A 16,356-nucleotide genomic window follows, 5' to 3' on the forward strand; every position below is an offset into this window, starting at 1 on the left:
TCGTATCTTTGTGTGCATACCTCCAGCGTTCCTTTGCCACAGTCTTGTCTACAGCCATTACCATGTTTTTTGTACCCTTTGTTCCACGGGAGATTCTTTGTTTGTAAACTTTTGTCAGGTAAGATTCGCTTCCTAGCATCGCCTCCATTGGAGTGTTTTTTGTTGTATTTGGTAGTTTTTGTTCTTAGCCCCTTTTTCCCTCCATAGCCGGAGCGTTTTGAGTTGTTAATATTTTTGTTAGTTTAGAGGTCAGGTTTGATCTGTTTTGATAGCCTGTTTCTCCCATTTTGGACCCCTCCCCTTGTGAGAATAAATAACTGTTTCTCAAATCCTGCATCTGTATTCAGAGTCCTATTCTGGTCGTGATAAAAACATGGTGAAATTTACGCAAAAGGCCAGAACTTTGTCTCGACTGACTGATGTTCCGTGGGATTTGATGGTCACAAATGTTGTTCACATGTCTAAAACAACACTGTCTGACATACAGTATTTAAAAATGTTTTTATAGATTGGGATGGGGGAGCATGGTGGAATAGGGGTTAGTGTGTGTGCCTCAGAATAAGAAGGTCCTGGGTGTGATCCTCTGGGTCTTTCTGTGTGGAGTTTACATGATTTCCCCGTGACTGCGTGGGTTCCCTAACCTGACTCTCGCCAGACCCTTGTAGTTTGATGAGCTACACACAAGGGTCTGGGCTCGAAGGCATTGCAAACTCCTTCCGGATAGCAAAAAATAACTGCCTCCAGCATCCAGAGTGTTAAGGAAATCCGGGCGTATCTCATCCACCCCCGGGGTCTTGCCACCGAGGAGTTTAACTACATTGGCAACCTCAGCCACAGATATAGGTGAGCCCACTGTAGAGCAGTGATGTCCATCACTGTCCTGTGCCAGAGTGTTTCGTATCTTCTTGTGCGTACCTCCAGCGTTCCTTTGCCACAGTCTTGTCTACAGCCATTGCCAAGTTTTTGTACCTTTTGTTCCACGGGAGATTCTTTGTTTGTAAACTTTTGTCAGGTAAGATTGGCTTCCTAGCATCGCCTCCATTGGAGCGTTTTTTGTTGTATTTGGTAGTTTTTGTTCTTAGCCCCTTTTTCCCTTCATAGCCGGAGCGTTTTGAGTTGTTAATATTTTTGTTAGTTTAGTGGTCAGGTTTGATCTGTTTTGATAGCCTGTTTCTCCCATTTTGAACCCCTCCCCTTGTGAGAATAAATAACTGTTTCTCAAATCCTGCATCTGTATTCAGAGTCCTATTCTGGTCGTGATAATAACATGGTGAAATTTACGCAAAAGGCCAGAACTTTGTCTCGACTGACTGATGTTCCGTGGGATTTGATGGTCACAAATGTTGTTCACATGTCTAAAACAACACTGTCTGACATACAGTATTTAAAAATGTTTTTATAGATTAGGATGGGGGAGCATGGTGGAACAGGGGTTAGTGTGTGTGCCTCACAATAAGAAGGTCCTGGGTGTGATCCTCTGGGTCTTTCTGTGTGGAGTTTACATGATTTCCCCGTGACTGCGTGGGTTCCCTAACCTGACTCTCGCCAGACCCTTGTAGTTTGATGAGCTACACACAAGGGTCTGGGCTCGAAGGCATTGCAAACTCCTTCCGGATAGCAAAAAATAACTGCCTCCAGCATCCAGAGTGTTAAGGAAATCCGGGCGTATCTCATCCACCCCCGGGGTCTTGCCACCGAGGAGTTTAACTACATTGGCAACCTCAGCCACAGATATAGGTGAGCCCACTGTAGAGCAGTGATGTCCATCACTGTCCTGTGCCAGAGTGTTTCGTATCTTCTTGTGCGTACCTCCAGCGTTCCTTTGCCACAGTCTTGTCTACAGCCATTGCCAAGTTTTTGTACCTTTTGTTCCACGGGAGATTCTTTGTTTGTAAACTTTTGTCAGGTAAGATTGGCTTCCTAGCATCGCCTCCATTGGAGCGTTTTTTGTTGTATTTGGTAGTTTTTGTTCTTAGCCCCTTTTTCCCTTCATAGCCGGAGCGTTTTGAGTTGTTAATATTTTTGTTAGTTTAGTGGTCAGGTTTGATCTGTTTTGATAGCCTGTTTCTCCCATTTTGAACCCCTCCCCTTGTGAGAATAAATAACTGTTTCTCAAATCCTGCATCTGTATTCAGAGTCCTATTCTGGTCGTGATAATAACATGGTGAAATTTACGCAAAAGGCCAGAACTTTGTCTCGACTGACTGATGTTCCGTGGGATTTGATGGTCACAAATGTTGTTCACATGTCTAAAACAACACTGTCTGACATACAGTATTTAAAAATGTTTTTATAGATTAGGATGGGGGAGCATGGTGGAACAGGGGTTAGTGTGTGTGCCTCACAATAAGAAGGTCCTGGGTGTGATCCTCTGGGTCTTTCTGTGTGGAGTTTACATGATTTCCCCGTGACTGCGTGGGTTCCCTAACCTGACTCTCGCCAGACCCTTGTAGTTCGCTGAGCTCCACACAAGGGTCTGGGCTCGAAGGCATTGCAAACTCCTTCAAGATAGCACAAAAAATAATGAACCAATCAGGATCGCCGGGCGGGATTTCATAGATGTGATGTAGCGCCGAAGCGACTGTTTGATTCAAACAGCAATGGCGGCATGCAGCGAGCAGTCTAGTGCTGACATTGATTCTGCTATTGCAACTGTTTTGTCGAATCTATCGCATATTAATTATTTAAATGGTGAACACAGAACGGTTTTGAAGGCATTTATTGGTGGCAAGGATGTTTTGGCTCTTCTTCCAACCGGGTTTGGATTTCCCAGCGCGGCTCTCATCAGCGTCATGGGTTGGTTTTGATGTGAGTGGTTGAAGTAGCACGTCATTCAAGATAACGGACAAGTGGTTTATCCAATCACATACAATGATATTTTTACAAAGCCCCGCCTTCTGAATACTGTACATCTCCTATTGAGAACTCCCAGATCCTTGTGTGGAGCTCAGCGAACTACAAGGATCTGGCGAGAGTCAGGTTATGGGTTCCCTCCTTCCACCCCCAAAGACATGTACCTGGGGATAGGTTGATTGGCAACACTAAATTGGCCCTAGTGTGGGAATGTGAATTTTTGTGTATCTGTGTTGGCCCCACGATGAGGTGGCGACTTGTCCAGGGTGTACCCCGCCTTCTGTCTGAATGCAGCTGGGATAGGCTCCAGCACCTCCCGTGACCCCGAAAGGGACAAGCGGTAGTAAATGGATGGATGGATCGGGATGGTGACAAATTTAACGTGGGTTATTTATTCATGATGTATGCACGGTTTGTCGATGTTGTGTGATACTGCATACAAAACTTCATACCAGTAAACATTATTGCAGAGTTAACAGCATTACAAACAATAATTGAAACAAAAGCAAAACAATCTGTATTTATGCGGGGTCTCATTGTCATCAGATCATGATAATTAATGTTTTTACATTCTTTCTTTTTATGTTTTATAGTTGCTAGGTTTTATATTTTCATTTATGAGGTCACTGTGTTTAAATACATTGAGTTCTTAGCAGATTTTAAGTTTGTTTTGTCAAAATTTCATATTTAATTAGATATTGTGATAACCGTTTATCCCTTGCCACAATTATGATCAGTAAGTGCTGTATAACTTCATATCACAAATAGCCTAAACTTTGTAAATTTTACAGACTGGAGCGCACCAAGAATAGGAAGTTTTACTTCTTCTTCATCTTTACACATTTCTTAAAACCTAACTCCTAAGCCTAACTTTGTAATAAACATGATTTTTTTCCAAACCTAACACTTGATTGATTGATTGATTCAATAAATTTAAAAAAAACTATTTTTATATTGCTTTCAATGTTGAACAAACCAAAACGCTGCATACAATGTTTTACAGTCTGTCACATGATCATCTAAAGAAACTGAACACAACATCATTAAAAAACTATTTGTTAGTGTACATACTTGGAACTTTATGAAAAAATCTATTATTATAGACAGGGAGGGACGTCTCACCTTCCTGTGCGAACCGCTTAACCAAACCCTAACTCGAGATGCGAGACCCTTCAAGTCTACACTCAAAACACACAGTGATTATAGTTGGCATAACATCCCTATGTCCTGTCAGATTAATATAAATAATTATATTAAATATATAGATTCATATTTTCAAAACAACTGACATGGAAGTCAGGGGGCAGGTCTTTAGTTTTCTTAAATAATTTATTTGTATTACATTTATATGATGTCATCACTTTGATTGACAGTTTGACAGAAAGTGGGTACTACAATCGCTCTTCCAACGCACAGAGCGTGTTCTGGCTTTAAGGCATCGGGCACCTGACTGACATGACAACGGTATAATCCCAATAGCGTTTTACATCAATTTTATTCAGGTCAACCCAACATTTGTAACATAAGTATGATTTAATGTTAGCGTTACGTTGACAGCACTTTTTGGATCAAATAATGTTTAAAATAAAAGTGGACTTCAATGCAAGGAGTTGCAGCGGGCTGTACATGACCTAAATGTTTATATTGAGAGAGGATGGTAATGTACAGTGCACACAAAGTCCTACACAAAGTATTTTTGCAGTCAGTCATATCATCTTCTGTCACTTAACTACCGAGGACATAACCTTGGTATCCTCAATGGTAGTTACGGCGATGCCTCTGACCTGCTCATTGCTAGATTAACCTGCCTCGTGTAAATGCCCACCACAAAAACAGGCTTCACATACATTTTAAAACGTATGGTGTTTTGCAAACTATATGTCGATGATCTGTAAATTTTGTCACTTTCCTTTTTGTTCAAATATGCTAACCTTGCATGATGTTGTCCTCTTGTTTCACTCCGTTGTGGTATGTGATATATGACATCTATACGTTGCTGTATGTGATGTATGACATCTATATGTTGTTGTATGTGATATATGATATGTTGCATGCATGGGATATATGACATCTATTATCGTGTTGTCGGTGATATGACATCTATATGTTGTTGTACATGATATATGACGTTACATTGTTATATGTTGTATATGACGTCTGTTACATTGTTGTATGTCAAATGGCATTTATATGTTGCGATATATGAAAGGTATTCAAACCTATTGAAAATGATGTGAGCATTTAGCATACTTAGTTTGAAACTCACCACTTTAGCTATAGTTTGAAAATTGAAACCCGACTCTGTGATGATGTCTCCCAGTCTGAAAATTGGACAGAAAGGAGCTTTCTTTGGATCATGAAGACAATTTGTTAAGTAAGCATCGTCAACTTGCTCCACCATGTTACTCCTGCAAACACAAACGTGTACTGTGATGAATAATTTCATGCCTGAGTTTCAGGTTGAATTCAGTTTGTTTTTTTCCACACACTTAAGGAACAGAACATTGCTCACAATGCAAAATATGATCATTGATACAATTCAATGCAAGAGCTGCTTTCAAAACGTTTCCTTTAAGAACAAAATAAGGCTTGAAAAATGAATACTAACCAAAATAAAACTAATAATACAATTGTACACTGCAAACTATACATTACATCAATATAAATTATTGCGGCAAATGTACCTAGCTAAATAGATATACTGAACAAAAATATAAACACAACAATGTTGTTTTTGCTCCCATTGTTCATGAGTTGAACTCAAAGATCTAAAACATTTACTATATACACAAAATACCTATTCCTCTCAAATATTGGTCACAAATCTGTCTAAATCTGTGTTAGTGAGCACTTCTTCTTTGCCAAGATAGTCCATCCCACGTAATGGTGTGGCATATCAAGATGCTGATTAAACAGCATAATCATTGCACAAGGTCAAAGTCAAGGTTTCTTTAATTATACCCGGAGGTAAAATAGCTGTGAAGACATTTGTAATTCAGCGTCAAGGCAGAATGAAACAAACACAAGGGATCAGACAAAGAGAAGCTCGAAGACCTTAATGGAAAATAACAAACAAGGACTTAGATTTCCCTCGTACGGGCCCGGGTAACCGGGGCCCCCCTTTGGAGCCAGGCCCAGAGGTGGGGCACGATGGCGAGTGCCTGGTGGCCGGGCCTGTCCCCATGGGGCCCGCCCAGTCACAGCCCGAAGAGGCAACGTGGGTCCCCCCTCCAATGGGCTCACCACTCATAGGAGGAGCCATAGAGGTCGAGTGCAATGTGAGCAAGGCAGCAGCCAAAGGCAGGGCACTTGGCGGTCCGATCCTCGGCTACATAAGCTAGCTCTTGGTACGTGGACTGTCAACTCGCTGGGGGGGAAGAGGTGGAGAAGTTCCGGCTGGATATAGTCGGACTCACTTCAACGCACAGCAAGGGCTCTGGAACCAGTTCTTTCGAGAGGGGCTGGACTCTCTTCCACTCTGGCGTTGCACGTAGTGAGAGGCGAAGGTATGGGGTGGCAATAATCCTTGTTGCCCCCCTACTCAAAGCCTGCACGTTGGACTTTAACCCAGTAGACAAGAAGGTAGCTTCCTTCCACCTTCGAGTGGGGAGATGGGTCCTGACTGTTGTTTGTGCTTACGCACCAAACAGCCGCTCAAAGTACCCACCCTTTTTGGATTCCCTCAAGGGAGTACTGGAGAGTGCTACCTCAGGCGATTCCCTTGTTCTGCTGGGTGACTTCAACGTTCATGTTGGCAACGACAGTGAAAACTGAAGAGGCGTAATTGAGAAGAACGGCCGCCCGGATCTGAACCCGAGTGGTGTTTTATTATTGGACTTTTGTGCTGGTCACAGATTGTCCAAAACAAACACAATGTTCCAACATAATGGTGTCCATATGTGTACTTGGCACCAGGACACACTATGCCGCAGTTCCATGATCGACTTTGTAGTTGTGTCATCGGATTTGTGGTCTCATGTTTTGAATCACCACCTGGCAGTGAGTTGGCTCCGATGGTGGGGGAGGATGCCGGACAGACCTGGCAGGCCCAAACGCATTGTGAGGGTCTGCTGGGAATGTCTAGCAGAGTCTCCTGTCAGAGAGAGTTTCAATTCCCACTTCCGGAAGAACTTTGAATGTGTTACGAGGGAGGCGCTGGATATTGAGTCACAGTGGATCATGTTGCGTACCTCTATTGTCGAGGCGACTGACTGGAGCTGTGGCCGCAAGGTGGCTGGTGCCTGTCGTGGCGGTAATCCTAGAACCCACTGCAGCAGTGGTGAGGGATGCCGTCAAGCTGAAGAAAGAGTCCTATCAGGTCATTTTGGCTCATGGGACTCCGGAGGCATTGAACAGGTACCGACAGGACAAGGGGTGTGCGACTTTGGCAGTCGCCGAGGCAAAAATTCAGACATGTGAGGAGTTCTGGGAAGCCATTGAAAAACGACTTCCGGACGGTTTTGAAGCGATTCTGGACCACCATCCGCCGCCTCACGAAGGGGAAGCAGTGCACTGTCAACACCGTGTATGGTGAGGATGGCGTGCTGCTGACCTCGACTGTGGATGTTGTGGATCGGTGGAGGGAATACTTGAGGGGATCTGGTTTGGTGGCTGCAGGATTAGGTCTCTGCTTTTTGCAGATGATGTAGTCCTGATGGCTTCATCTGGCCAGGATCTTCAGCTCTCACTGGATCGCTTTGCAGCAGAATGTGAAGTGACCGGGATGAGAATTAGCACCTCCAAGTCCGAGTCAATGGTTCTCACCCGGAAAAGGGTGGAGTGCCATCCCCGGGTTGAGGAAGAGATCTTGCCTCAAGTGGAGGAGTTCAAGTATCTCAGAGTCTTGTTCACGAGTGAGGGAAGAGTGGATTGTGAAAACGACAGGCGGATTGATGCAGCGTCTTCAGTAATGCGGACACTGTATCGATCCATTATGGTAAAAAGGGAGCTGAGCCGGTAGACAAAGCTCTCAATTTACCGGTCGATCTAAGTTCCCATCCTCACCTATGGTCATGAGCTTTGGGTTATGACCGAAAGGACAAGATCACGGGTACAAGCGGCCGAAATGAGTTTCCTCCGTCGGGTGGCGGAGCTCTCCCTTAGAGATAGGGTGAGAAGCTCTCTCATCCAGGAGGAGCTCAAAGTAAAGCCGCTGCTCCTCCACATCGAGAGGAGCCAGATAAGGTGGTTCGGGCATCTGGTTCGGATGCCCCCCGGACGCCTCCCTGGGGAGGTGTTTAGGGCACGTCCTGGTTCTCAGGCAGTGAAGACGTTGTTGTCCCTTTTTACACACAGCCTCGCAGTTCGTCTCGAAGGTCACCTTTGAGTCTATGACCATGCCAAGGTACTTGTAGCAGTCTACAGGCTGACCTTTGATGACTGTGATAGATTTGGCATTGGTGTGGGTTCTAAAATCAATAATAATGTCATTTGTTTTCTGTTCAGCTGTATAAAGGATTCCTTGCACCAGCTGACAAATTCAATAACAGGACTATGGCTGGACTCATTTCCGCTAAAAAGACTCATGATAACTGTGTCATCTGTAAATATATATACGTGTTTGTGTACAGGATTAAAAGAAAGGCTGAAAGCACACATCTTTGAGGTGAGCCAGTTGAAGAGTTTGATAACCTAGATAAAATACCATTCACCTTGACTTGTTGGGATCAATTAATTAAAAATGTTTAAATCCAACCAGTCAGATTAAAACTCAGATTAAAATTTTTGATTGGCCTCTCGGTTAGGATATGTGTTAAAAGCAGATAAAAAATCAACAAATAAAAGTCTAGCATGGGATTATTTCCCTCTCGATGTTTAAATAAAATGTTAAGTAGCATGGTTGAAGCATGCGCCACTCCTCGATTTCTGTTGTAATATACAACTTCACAATCCATTCAAAACATGTCATCACAAGTGAAGTAAGAGCAACTGGCATTGTCATTCAAGGCAGTCAGTCTGCTCCTATTAGAGACAGGGATAATCGCGGCACGCTTCCACACACTTGGAACACGCTGTAAACTTAAAGATAGATTAAACATATAAGAAAAAATAAAATTTAGTTGCTTTTGCGCATGCCTAAGTAAAATACCACTAATTTTACACAAAGCGACTCAGTAAAGAATTTCGGTGTTATCTTCGACCCAACTCTCTCATTTAAGTCACACATTAAGAGTCTTAGTAAAACAGCCTTCTTTCATCTGATTGATTGATTGATTGATTGATTGAGACTTTTATTAGTAGATTGCACAGTATAGTACATATTCCGTACAATTGACCACTAAATGGTAACACCCAAATAAGTTTTTCAACTTGTTTAAGTCGGGGACCACGTTAATCAATTCATGGTAAATTCACCTCCGTAATATCGTTAAAATGTGTCCAATTTTGTACACCACCGACGCGATCATTATTCATGCGTTTGTTACGTCTTGATTACTGTAACATATTATTTTCGGGTCTCCCTATGTCTAGCTTTAAAAGATTACAGTTGGTACAAAATGCAGCTGCTAGACCTTTGACAAGAACAAGAAAGTTTGATCATATTACGCCTATTTTTCCAAGATGACGCCACTGTAGTGGCTGCTGTTGGCAGGAGCTCTGTGCTCTTGTGTCATCCTTTTGTGTTTCCCTCTTGTTTTCATGTGTTAATATATATACAGTATATATTTTTTTGCCTTTTGGTTCGGGACCCTTTAGGACTGTGTGACAAGGGGTGTCACTTTCGTGACTTCTGCGGTGCTTTTTTGTGGACTTCTGGATCTGCCTCCCGGGAGCCTTTTGGCCATGGAGACCAGCTGCTGGGTCTCTGCCACACCAGAGTCCGTTTGGAGAGACTAGAGGAGATGCAGATGAAGAGACAGGGCTGCGGAGCTAGCACTGAGCGCCAGGACGGACAGGCTTCACAGTCTCTTGGCTGAATGAGCAGGTATCGGACACCTCAGCCTCCTTAGATGCATCCTCGCTCATCCATGCGGACTGGACACTGGCCGAGTTGGCGGCCGAGAGTGGAGTCGGCTCTCTTGGTTGCTTTGTTGGGTCTGCTCCTGTCTCTGGCCATGCCCCCCCCCCCCCCCCCGCGTTAATCTGCGTTCAAAGAACTATAGTTTATTAGTGATTCCCAGAGCCCCAAAAAAGTCTGCAGGCTTTAGAGTGTTTTCTATTCGAGCTACAGCACTCTGCTAACTCAGTAGAAGCATTTAAGTCTCATCTTAAAACTTATTTGTATACTCTAGTATTGCCAACATCTGCGGTCCCTTTCAAGGTATCTCGTTTTTTACTTGCCCTGATGTGGGATCTGAGCTCAGGATGTCGTTGTGGCTTGTGCAGCCCTTTGAGACACTTGTGATTAAGGGCTGTATAAATTAACTTTAATTGATTGATTAATAATGAAGTGGTAAACACCTTTAGATTTAGTCTCAGATCCTCAATTATTAAAATCATTAAAGTCATTAAAACCTTGCTGCTGTTCACATCTCAGACAAAATGTATTAAAAGCATTAGCCAAATGAATCTATTCCCAGGTGCATGTCTTTGGAGGTGGGAGGAAGCTGGAGTACCCAGAGGCAACCCACAAAGTCATTGGGAGAACATGCAAACCCCACACAGAAAGACCCCGAGCCCGGGGATTGAACCCAGGACACGTACATGCTGCCCATAATTTTGTTTAGCCTTTAAAGGCCTACTGAAACCCACTACTACCGACCACGCAGTCTGATAAGTTTATATATCAATGATGAAATCTTAACATTGCAACACATGCCAATACGGCCGGGTTAACTTATAAAGTGCAATTTTAAATTTCCCGGGGAACTTCTGGTTCAAAACGCCTTTGGAGGATGACGTATGCGCGTGACGTCGCTAGGGCAACGGAAGTGTTTGGACCCTATTGGACACAATACACGAAGCTCTGTTTTCTTCGACAAAATTCCACAGTATTCTGGACATCTGTGTTGGTGAATCTTTTGCAATTTGTTTAATGGACAATAGAGACTGCAAATAAGAAAGTTGTAGGTGCGATCGGTGTATTAGCGGCTGGCTGTAGCAACACCAACACCAGGAGGTTGTGTTGTGTTTTGAGCTGGATAGCAGACGCACTACGGTGAGTACAGCTTTGGCTTCCAAACATTTGATCGCTTGCCCGTACGTGCGTGTCGATATGTGCATGTCCCGTACGTAACTTTGGGGAAATATATGTTTCTTGCCGACTCTGATGGCGGCCGGGGTGTCGTCGAAAGCTACAACGCCCGCCGCCGCCGCCGCCGCCGCAGCTATTCTATTTTTTTAGCTTCGCCAAGCTGAAAATTATTAACCATGTTCATGGTTTAATAGTATTGTTGATTTTCTGTCTATCCTTCCAGTCAGGGTTTTTTAAAATTTTGTTTCTATCTGCATTTTAGCCTGATGCTATCACGTTAGCTCTGTAGCTAAAGTGTTTCGTTGATGTATTGTCGTGGAGATAAAAGTCACTGTGAATGTCCATTTCGCGTTCTCGACTCTCATTTTCAAGAGGATATAGTATCCGAGGTGGTTTAAAATACAAATCCGTGATCCACAAAAGCGAAAAAAGATACACCCTGCACTACACTGTAGTCCTTGACTCTAAAGTTCTTCATCCACGAATCATTCATCTTCGCTCAAATTAATGGGGTAATCGTCGCTTTCTCGGTCCGAATGTCTCTCGCTCCATTGTAAACAACGGGGAATTGTGAGGAATCCTTCCTCCTGTGACGTCACGCTACTTCCGGTAGGGGCAAGGGTTGTTTTTATCAGATACCAAAAGTTACGATCTTTATCGTCGTTGTTCTATACTAAATCCTTTCAGCAAAAATATGGCAATATCGCGAAATGATCAAGTATGACACATAGAATGGATCTGCTATTCCCGTTTAAATAAAAAAAAAATCATTTCAGTAGGCCTTTAATATTTCAACTTTCAGTTCCTTTTTTGCTGCCTCCATATAAAATGCTTCTCCCTGACTAAATACTACTTTCTTTCTCTAAAAGGGGAACTTTATTTTTTGCCTATCGTTCACAATCATTATGAGAGACAAGACAAAATATTTTTTCCCCCTCTTTCTAACATATAAAAACTGGCTCGTTCCAGGTGGTTAGCAATGCAGCTCATGGGAGCAATCAATTGTACCTCTAAATCACTTTAAAATGCATTCATAAACCTTCAACAATACTTAATTTACGTTCCGTAACCCGTATAATAACCAAGCTGTAGCGACATTGTTATTGTAAGAGCAAACACTGAGGAACTCTTTTTCTATCGTAGTAACACATAGGCGTGCTACGGTATTAGCTCTAGAAGCTAACTACGGCAAGAGATAAGCGAGCTTCTGCAACAACACGAAACGCGGTTGGGTTTGTAATGCACAACACTGTGATATGACACCAATTTGTACTGACTGAAAAACATGAACGATCATATTAAAGTATCTGTAAAGTATTAGCCCGCATTTTATGTTTTTTTTGTACAGGGCTGAGCTAGCCAGCCAGTGTATGTACTGTAGTTGTACTAACACGCATGGTGTGCTGTGTGTGTCATAATCAATATTAAAGTGACTCCCTTGATGGACAGTTTTCCTCTGGTCCAGCTGGCCGGAGACGTTTCCTATTGATTTTGGATAAGCAATCCATATATGTTAAAATACCATGGCTCCAAGTTCCATATTTATAGTGTCAAAATAGCTTTTATCCCCCTCTTCCGGCTTCCGTCTGCTTCAACGTCTCACTCTTCATTTGTGCTTGAGAAATATACTGCTGCTTATAGAAGCAGCAGTATATTTAGCTTCAAAAGTATACAATTGTAAATCCTAATTTGTCCAAAAAATTTAATCTTTGTTGTCTGTTACCAGTCTGCCATAAATAGAAAACACACTGGTGTTTGATTCCGGAAGTAGGAACACAAATGTTGACAGAAGTCAGATGTGCGCTGCTTCGGAAACAAAAAACAATGCGCGGAATAAACCAGTCCCGGAAATGATTAAAATGATAAAAATACGGTAAATATTGAACATAATACATATTGTTATGAATGTGTCTGTTACTAGGCAGCATGGTGGCAGAGGGGTTAGTGCGTCTGCCTCACAATACGAAGGTCCTGAGTAGTCGTGAGTTCAATCCCGGCCTCAGGATCTTTCTGTGTGGAGTTTGCATGTCCTCCCCGTGACTGCGTGGGTTCCCTCCGGGTACTCCGGCTTCATCCCACCTCCAAAGACATGCACCTGGGGATAGGTTGATTGGCAACACTAAATTGGCCCTAGTGTGTGAATATGAGTGTGAATGTTGTCTGTCTGTGTTGGCCCTGCGATGAGGTGGCGACTTGTCCAGGGTGGACCCCGCCTTACGCCCGATTGTAGCTGAGATAGGCTCCAGCGCCCCCCACGACCCCGAAGGGAATAAGCGGTAGGAAATGGATGGATGGATGGTGTCTGTTACTACATTATATATAGACTTGCAGTGTGTATATAAAATGTTGCTGGAGGGTTTTAAAGTTGTTTTAGAGGGCTGTGAAGGCTACAACGGTGACTCCCATTAGCCGCATCTTTCAAGCGTTTTATATCATCTTTAAAATTGTAAAAAAAAAAAAAGGCATGTGTGTTATTGTCTCTCATAATGATTGTGAACGATAAGCAAAATCCCCCCCCAAAAACTGCAATACACCTTTCAGACTGGATTTAACTGATTTAGACATCCATGGTTTATTATTAGGATAAATCCTAATAGTCTTGGTTGTGATGATAATGTTCTTGCAGAAGGAAATATAAGAGCAGGTGACATCGGGATTTCCCGGTTGCTTGTGCGTCACGATCCAAGCGAAATGGAATGCCGAATCCATCTATGATCACATCGTTGTCCGAGTCATCCACGGTAAGCTACGTCTCTGTGAATGCCATAACACAGCATTGGACACCTCCTCTTTTCCCACGCTTCCTTTTCTTAACGCCTCTAAAGTACTTGCTGCACAGAGTATTTAAATACCTCCAGATGAAATCAGGCAGCTGGAAGTCCAGCGTGCTTTGATTCTGGTTATTGAGATGCAATAGTAGGTCCCGAGTGGATTGGATTCTCGGACGCGGCGGATATGACACGCTGCTGCACTCGAGAATTAAGCCTGTCAAAGTCTGCAAAACAGCAAAAAGTAGGAGCTCTATTGCTCCAGATATACAGTACAAAGACTAAAAGCGCTTGTCACGGAAGATCAAAAGAAATCAGGCATAAAAACACACGCAGAGTCACTCAAACAAACATAGCAAGACTGCGGAAAAACCCATCTGCCGGTCGCTGCACGCGCATCTGCCCTCACAATGTTGTGCCTTCGGCTGCCCACAATAAAAGGGCATTCAGAAATGTGCAGTTTTGCTTTATTAAGGGTCTGGGAGCGTCACAAAAACAGTCAGTATCTGGTGTGACCACCATTTGCCTCACCCAGTGCAACACATCTCTTTCACATAGAGTTGATCAGGGTGTTGATTGTTGCCTGTGGAATGTTGGTCCACTCATCTTCAATGGCTGTGCGAAGTTGCTGGATATTGGCAGGAACTTGAACACGCTGTCGTATACACCGATCCGCAGCATCCCGAACATCCTCAATAGGTGACCTGTATGGTGAGTATGCTGGTCAATCAAGAACTGGGATGTTTTCAGCTTCCAGGAATTGTGTACAAATCCTTGCAACATGGGGCCGTGCATTGCCATGCTGCAACATGAGGTAAATGGCACAACAATGGGCCTCAGGATTTCGTCACGGTATCTCTGTGCATTATAAATGCCATCGATAAAATTTACTTTCGTTCTTTGACCAAAACATACGCCTGCCAATACCATAACCCGACCCCCACTATGGGCCACTCAATTCACAACGTTGACATGAGCCATACTTGCCAACCTTGAGACCTCCGATTCCGGGAGGTGGGGAGTGTGGGGTGGGGTGGGGTGGGGTTGTGGTTGGGGGCGTGGTTAAGAGGGGAGGAGTATATTTACAGCTAGAATTCACCAACTCGAGTATTTCATATATATATATACACTACCGTTCAAAAGTTTGGGGTCACATTGAAATGTCCTTATTTTTGAAGGAAAAGCACTGTACTTTTCAATGAAGATAACTTTAAACTAGTCTTAACTTTAAAGAAATACACTCTATACATTGCTAATGTGGTAAATGACTATTCTAGCTGCAAATGTCTGGTTTTTGGTGCAATATCTACATAGGTGTATAGAGGCCCATTTCCAGAAACTATCACTCCAGTGTTCTAATGGTACAATGTGTTTGCTCATTGGCTTAGAAGGCTAATTGATGATTAGAAAACCCTTGTGCAGAGACTTCCGGTTTGATGAGGTAGAGGGCAGACGTGCGAGAGGAGGGCTCCGGTCAAACTACTTTTAAGGTGTTTTTTCCTGGCTGACGCACCCTTTTTTGTGCGAAATAGTGTGGTTATTGCGACGCAATGAGCAACTCGAAGACAAAACTGACAACAACAACTCGAGCAGCGAGCGTCTCAACTAAGCTAGCTTACATGGCGGCCGCAGCAGCAGCTTCAGGGTCGGAAGACAAGAGAGCCGAACTAGAGGGTCAATCTGACCCAGTCACCAAGGACGACATCGAGGCTCTCCTCAACAAACAGCGCGATAGCTTCAAGGCTGATATGGCTTTTCTGATTCAACAGTCGACTGAGTCCCTGAAGCAGTCAGTTGATCTATTAGGACAACAGGTGACGTCATTTAACAGCCGTCTGACTAAAACCGAAGTCACAGTGGGTGTAAACTTTGAAAAACTCACATAGATGGAAGCCACTGTGAAGTCTCTACAGTCCCAAACTACGGTGCTCCTGGAACGAGTGGACGACCTCGAGAACCGGTCCCGCCGCTCTAATTTGAGGATTATCAACATCCCAGAGGGAAGCGAGAAGGAACAGGATCCGACCAAATTTGCGTCTGACTTGCTAATGGCGATAGCGGGTCCTGATGTTTTCATCAGCCCACCGGAGATAGAGAGAGCTCCCTCGGTCCCAGACCACTGGATGCTGGCGCCGGAAAACCGCGGACTTTCATCGTTAAATTCCTCCGTTTCCAGGAGAAAGAAAAAGTCCTCAGATGGGCCAGACAACATAAATTGGATTACCGCGGCACCGAGCTGAGAGTTTACCCGGACATCAGCCCTGCTTTGGCCAAGAAACGAGCTGCTTTTAACCCCGTCAAAAATGCGCTCTACCTGAACGGAATAAAATTCCACTTGCTGCACCCCGCCCGTCTCCAGGTCTCCTTCAGAAATGAAAACTTGTACTTTGATTCTCCACAAAAAGCCCAGGAATTCTACGACGAGCGCATCGCTCCCACAGGTTAGTGGAAGATGACTTTGTATGGAAGACGTTTTAGGCCAAAAGTATGTTGAAGAGGACATTAACGGGTGTGTCAGAAAAATAATGGACATTGTTTATCCAGGCTTGCAGGCAACTAATCATCCTGTTGTGCAACTTATTTGAAGTATGGTTATATCTG

The 16,356-nt window shown here is 43.6% G+C and overlaps 1 protein-coding gene across 1 annotated transcript in view; it reads right to left on the bottom strand.

The window, feature by feature from the left end:
• p2rx1 (purinergic receptor P2X, ligand-gated ion channel, 1) overlaps positions 1 to 16,356 on the bottom strand; it is a 73,533-nt gene that overhangs the window by 7,042 nt on the left and 50,135 nt on the right. The window contains exon 7 of the mRNA XM_062048500.1: positions 5,120 to 5,261. Within this exon, the coding sequence (XP_061904484.1) occupies positions 5,120 to 5,261 (142 nt within the window). The remainder of the gene's footprint in view (positions 1 to 5,119; positions 5,262 to 16,356) is intronic.

The sequence above is a fragment of the Entelurus aequoreus genome, linkage group LG05 (genome assembly GCF_033978785.1).
Source record: "Entelurus aequoreus isolate RoL-2023_Sb linkage group LG05, RoL_Eaeq_v1.1, whole genome shotgun sequence".
NCBI classification, from domain to species: domain Eukaryota; kingdom Metazoa; phylum Chordata; class Actinopteri; order Syngnathiformes; family Syngnathidae; genus Entelurus; species Entelurus aequoreus.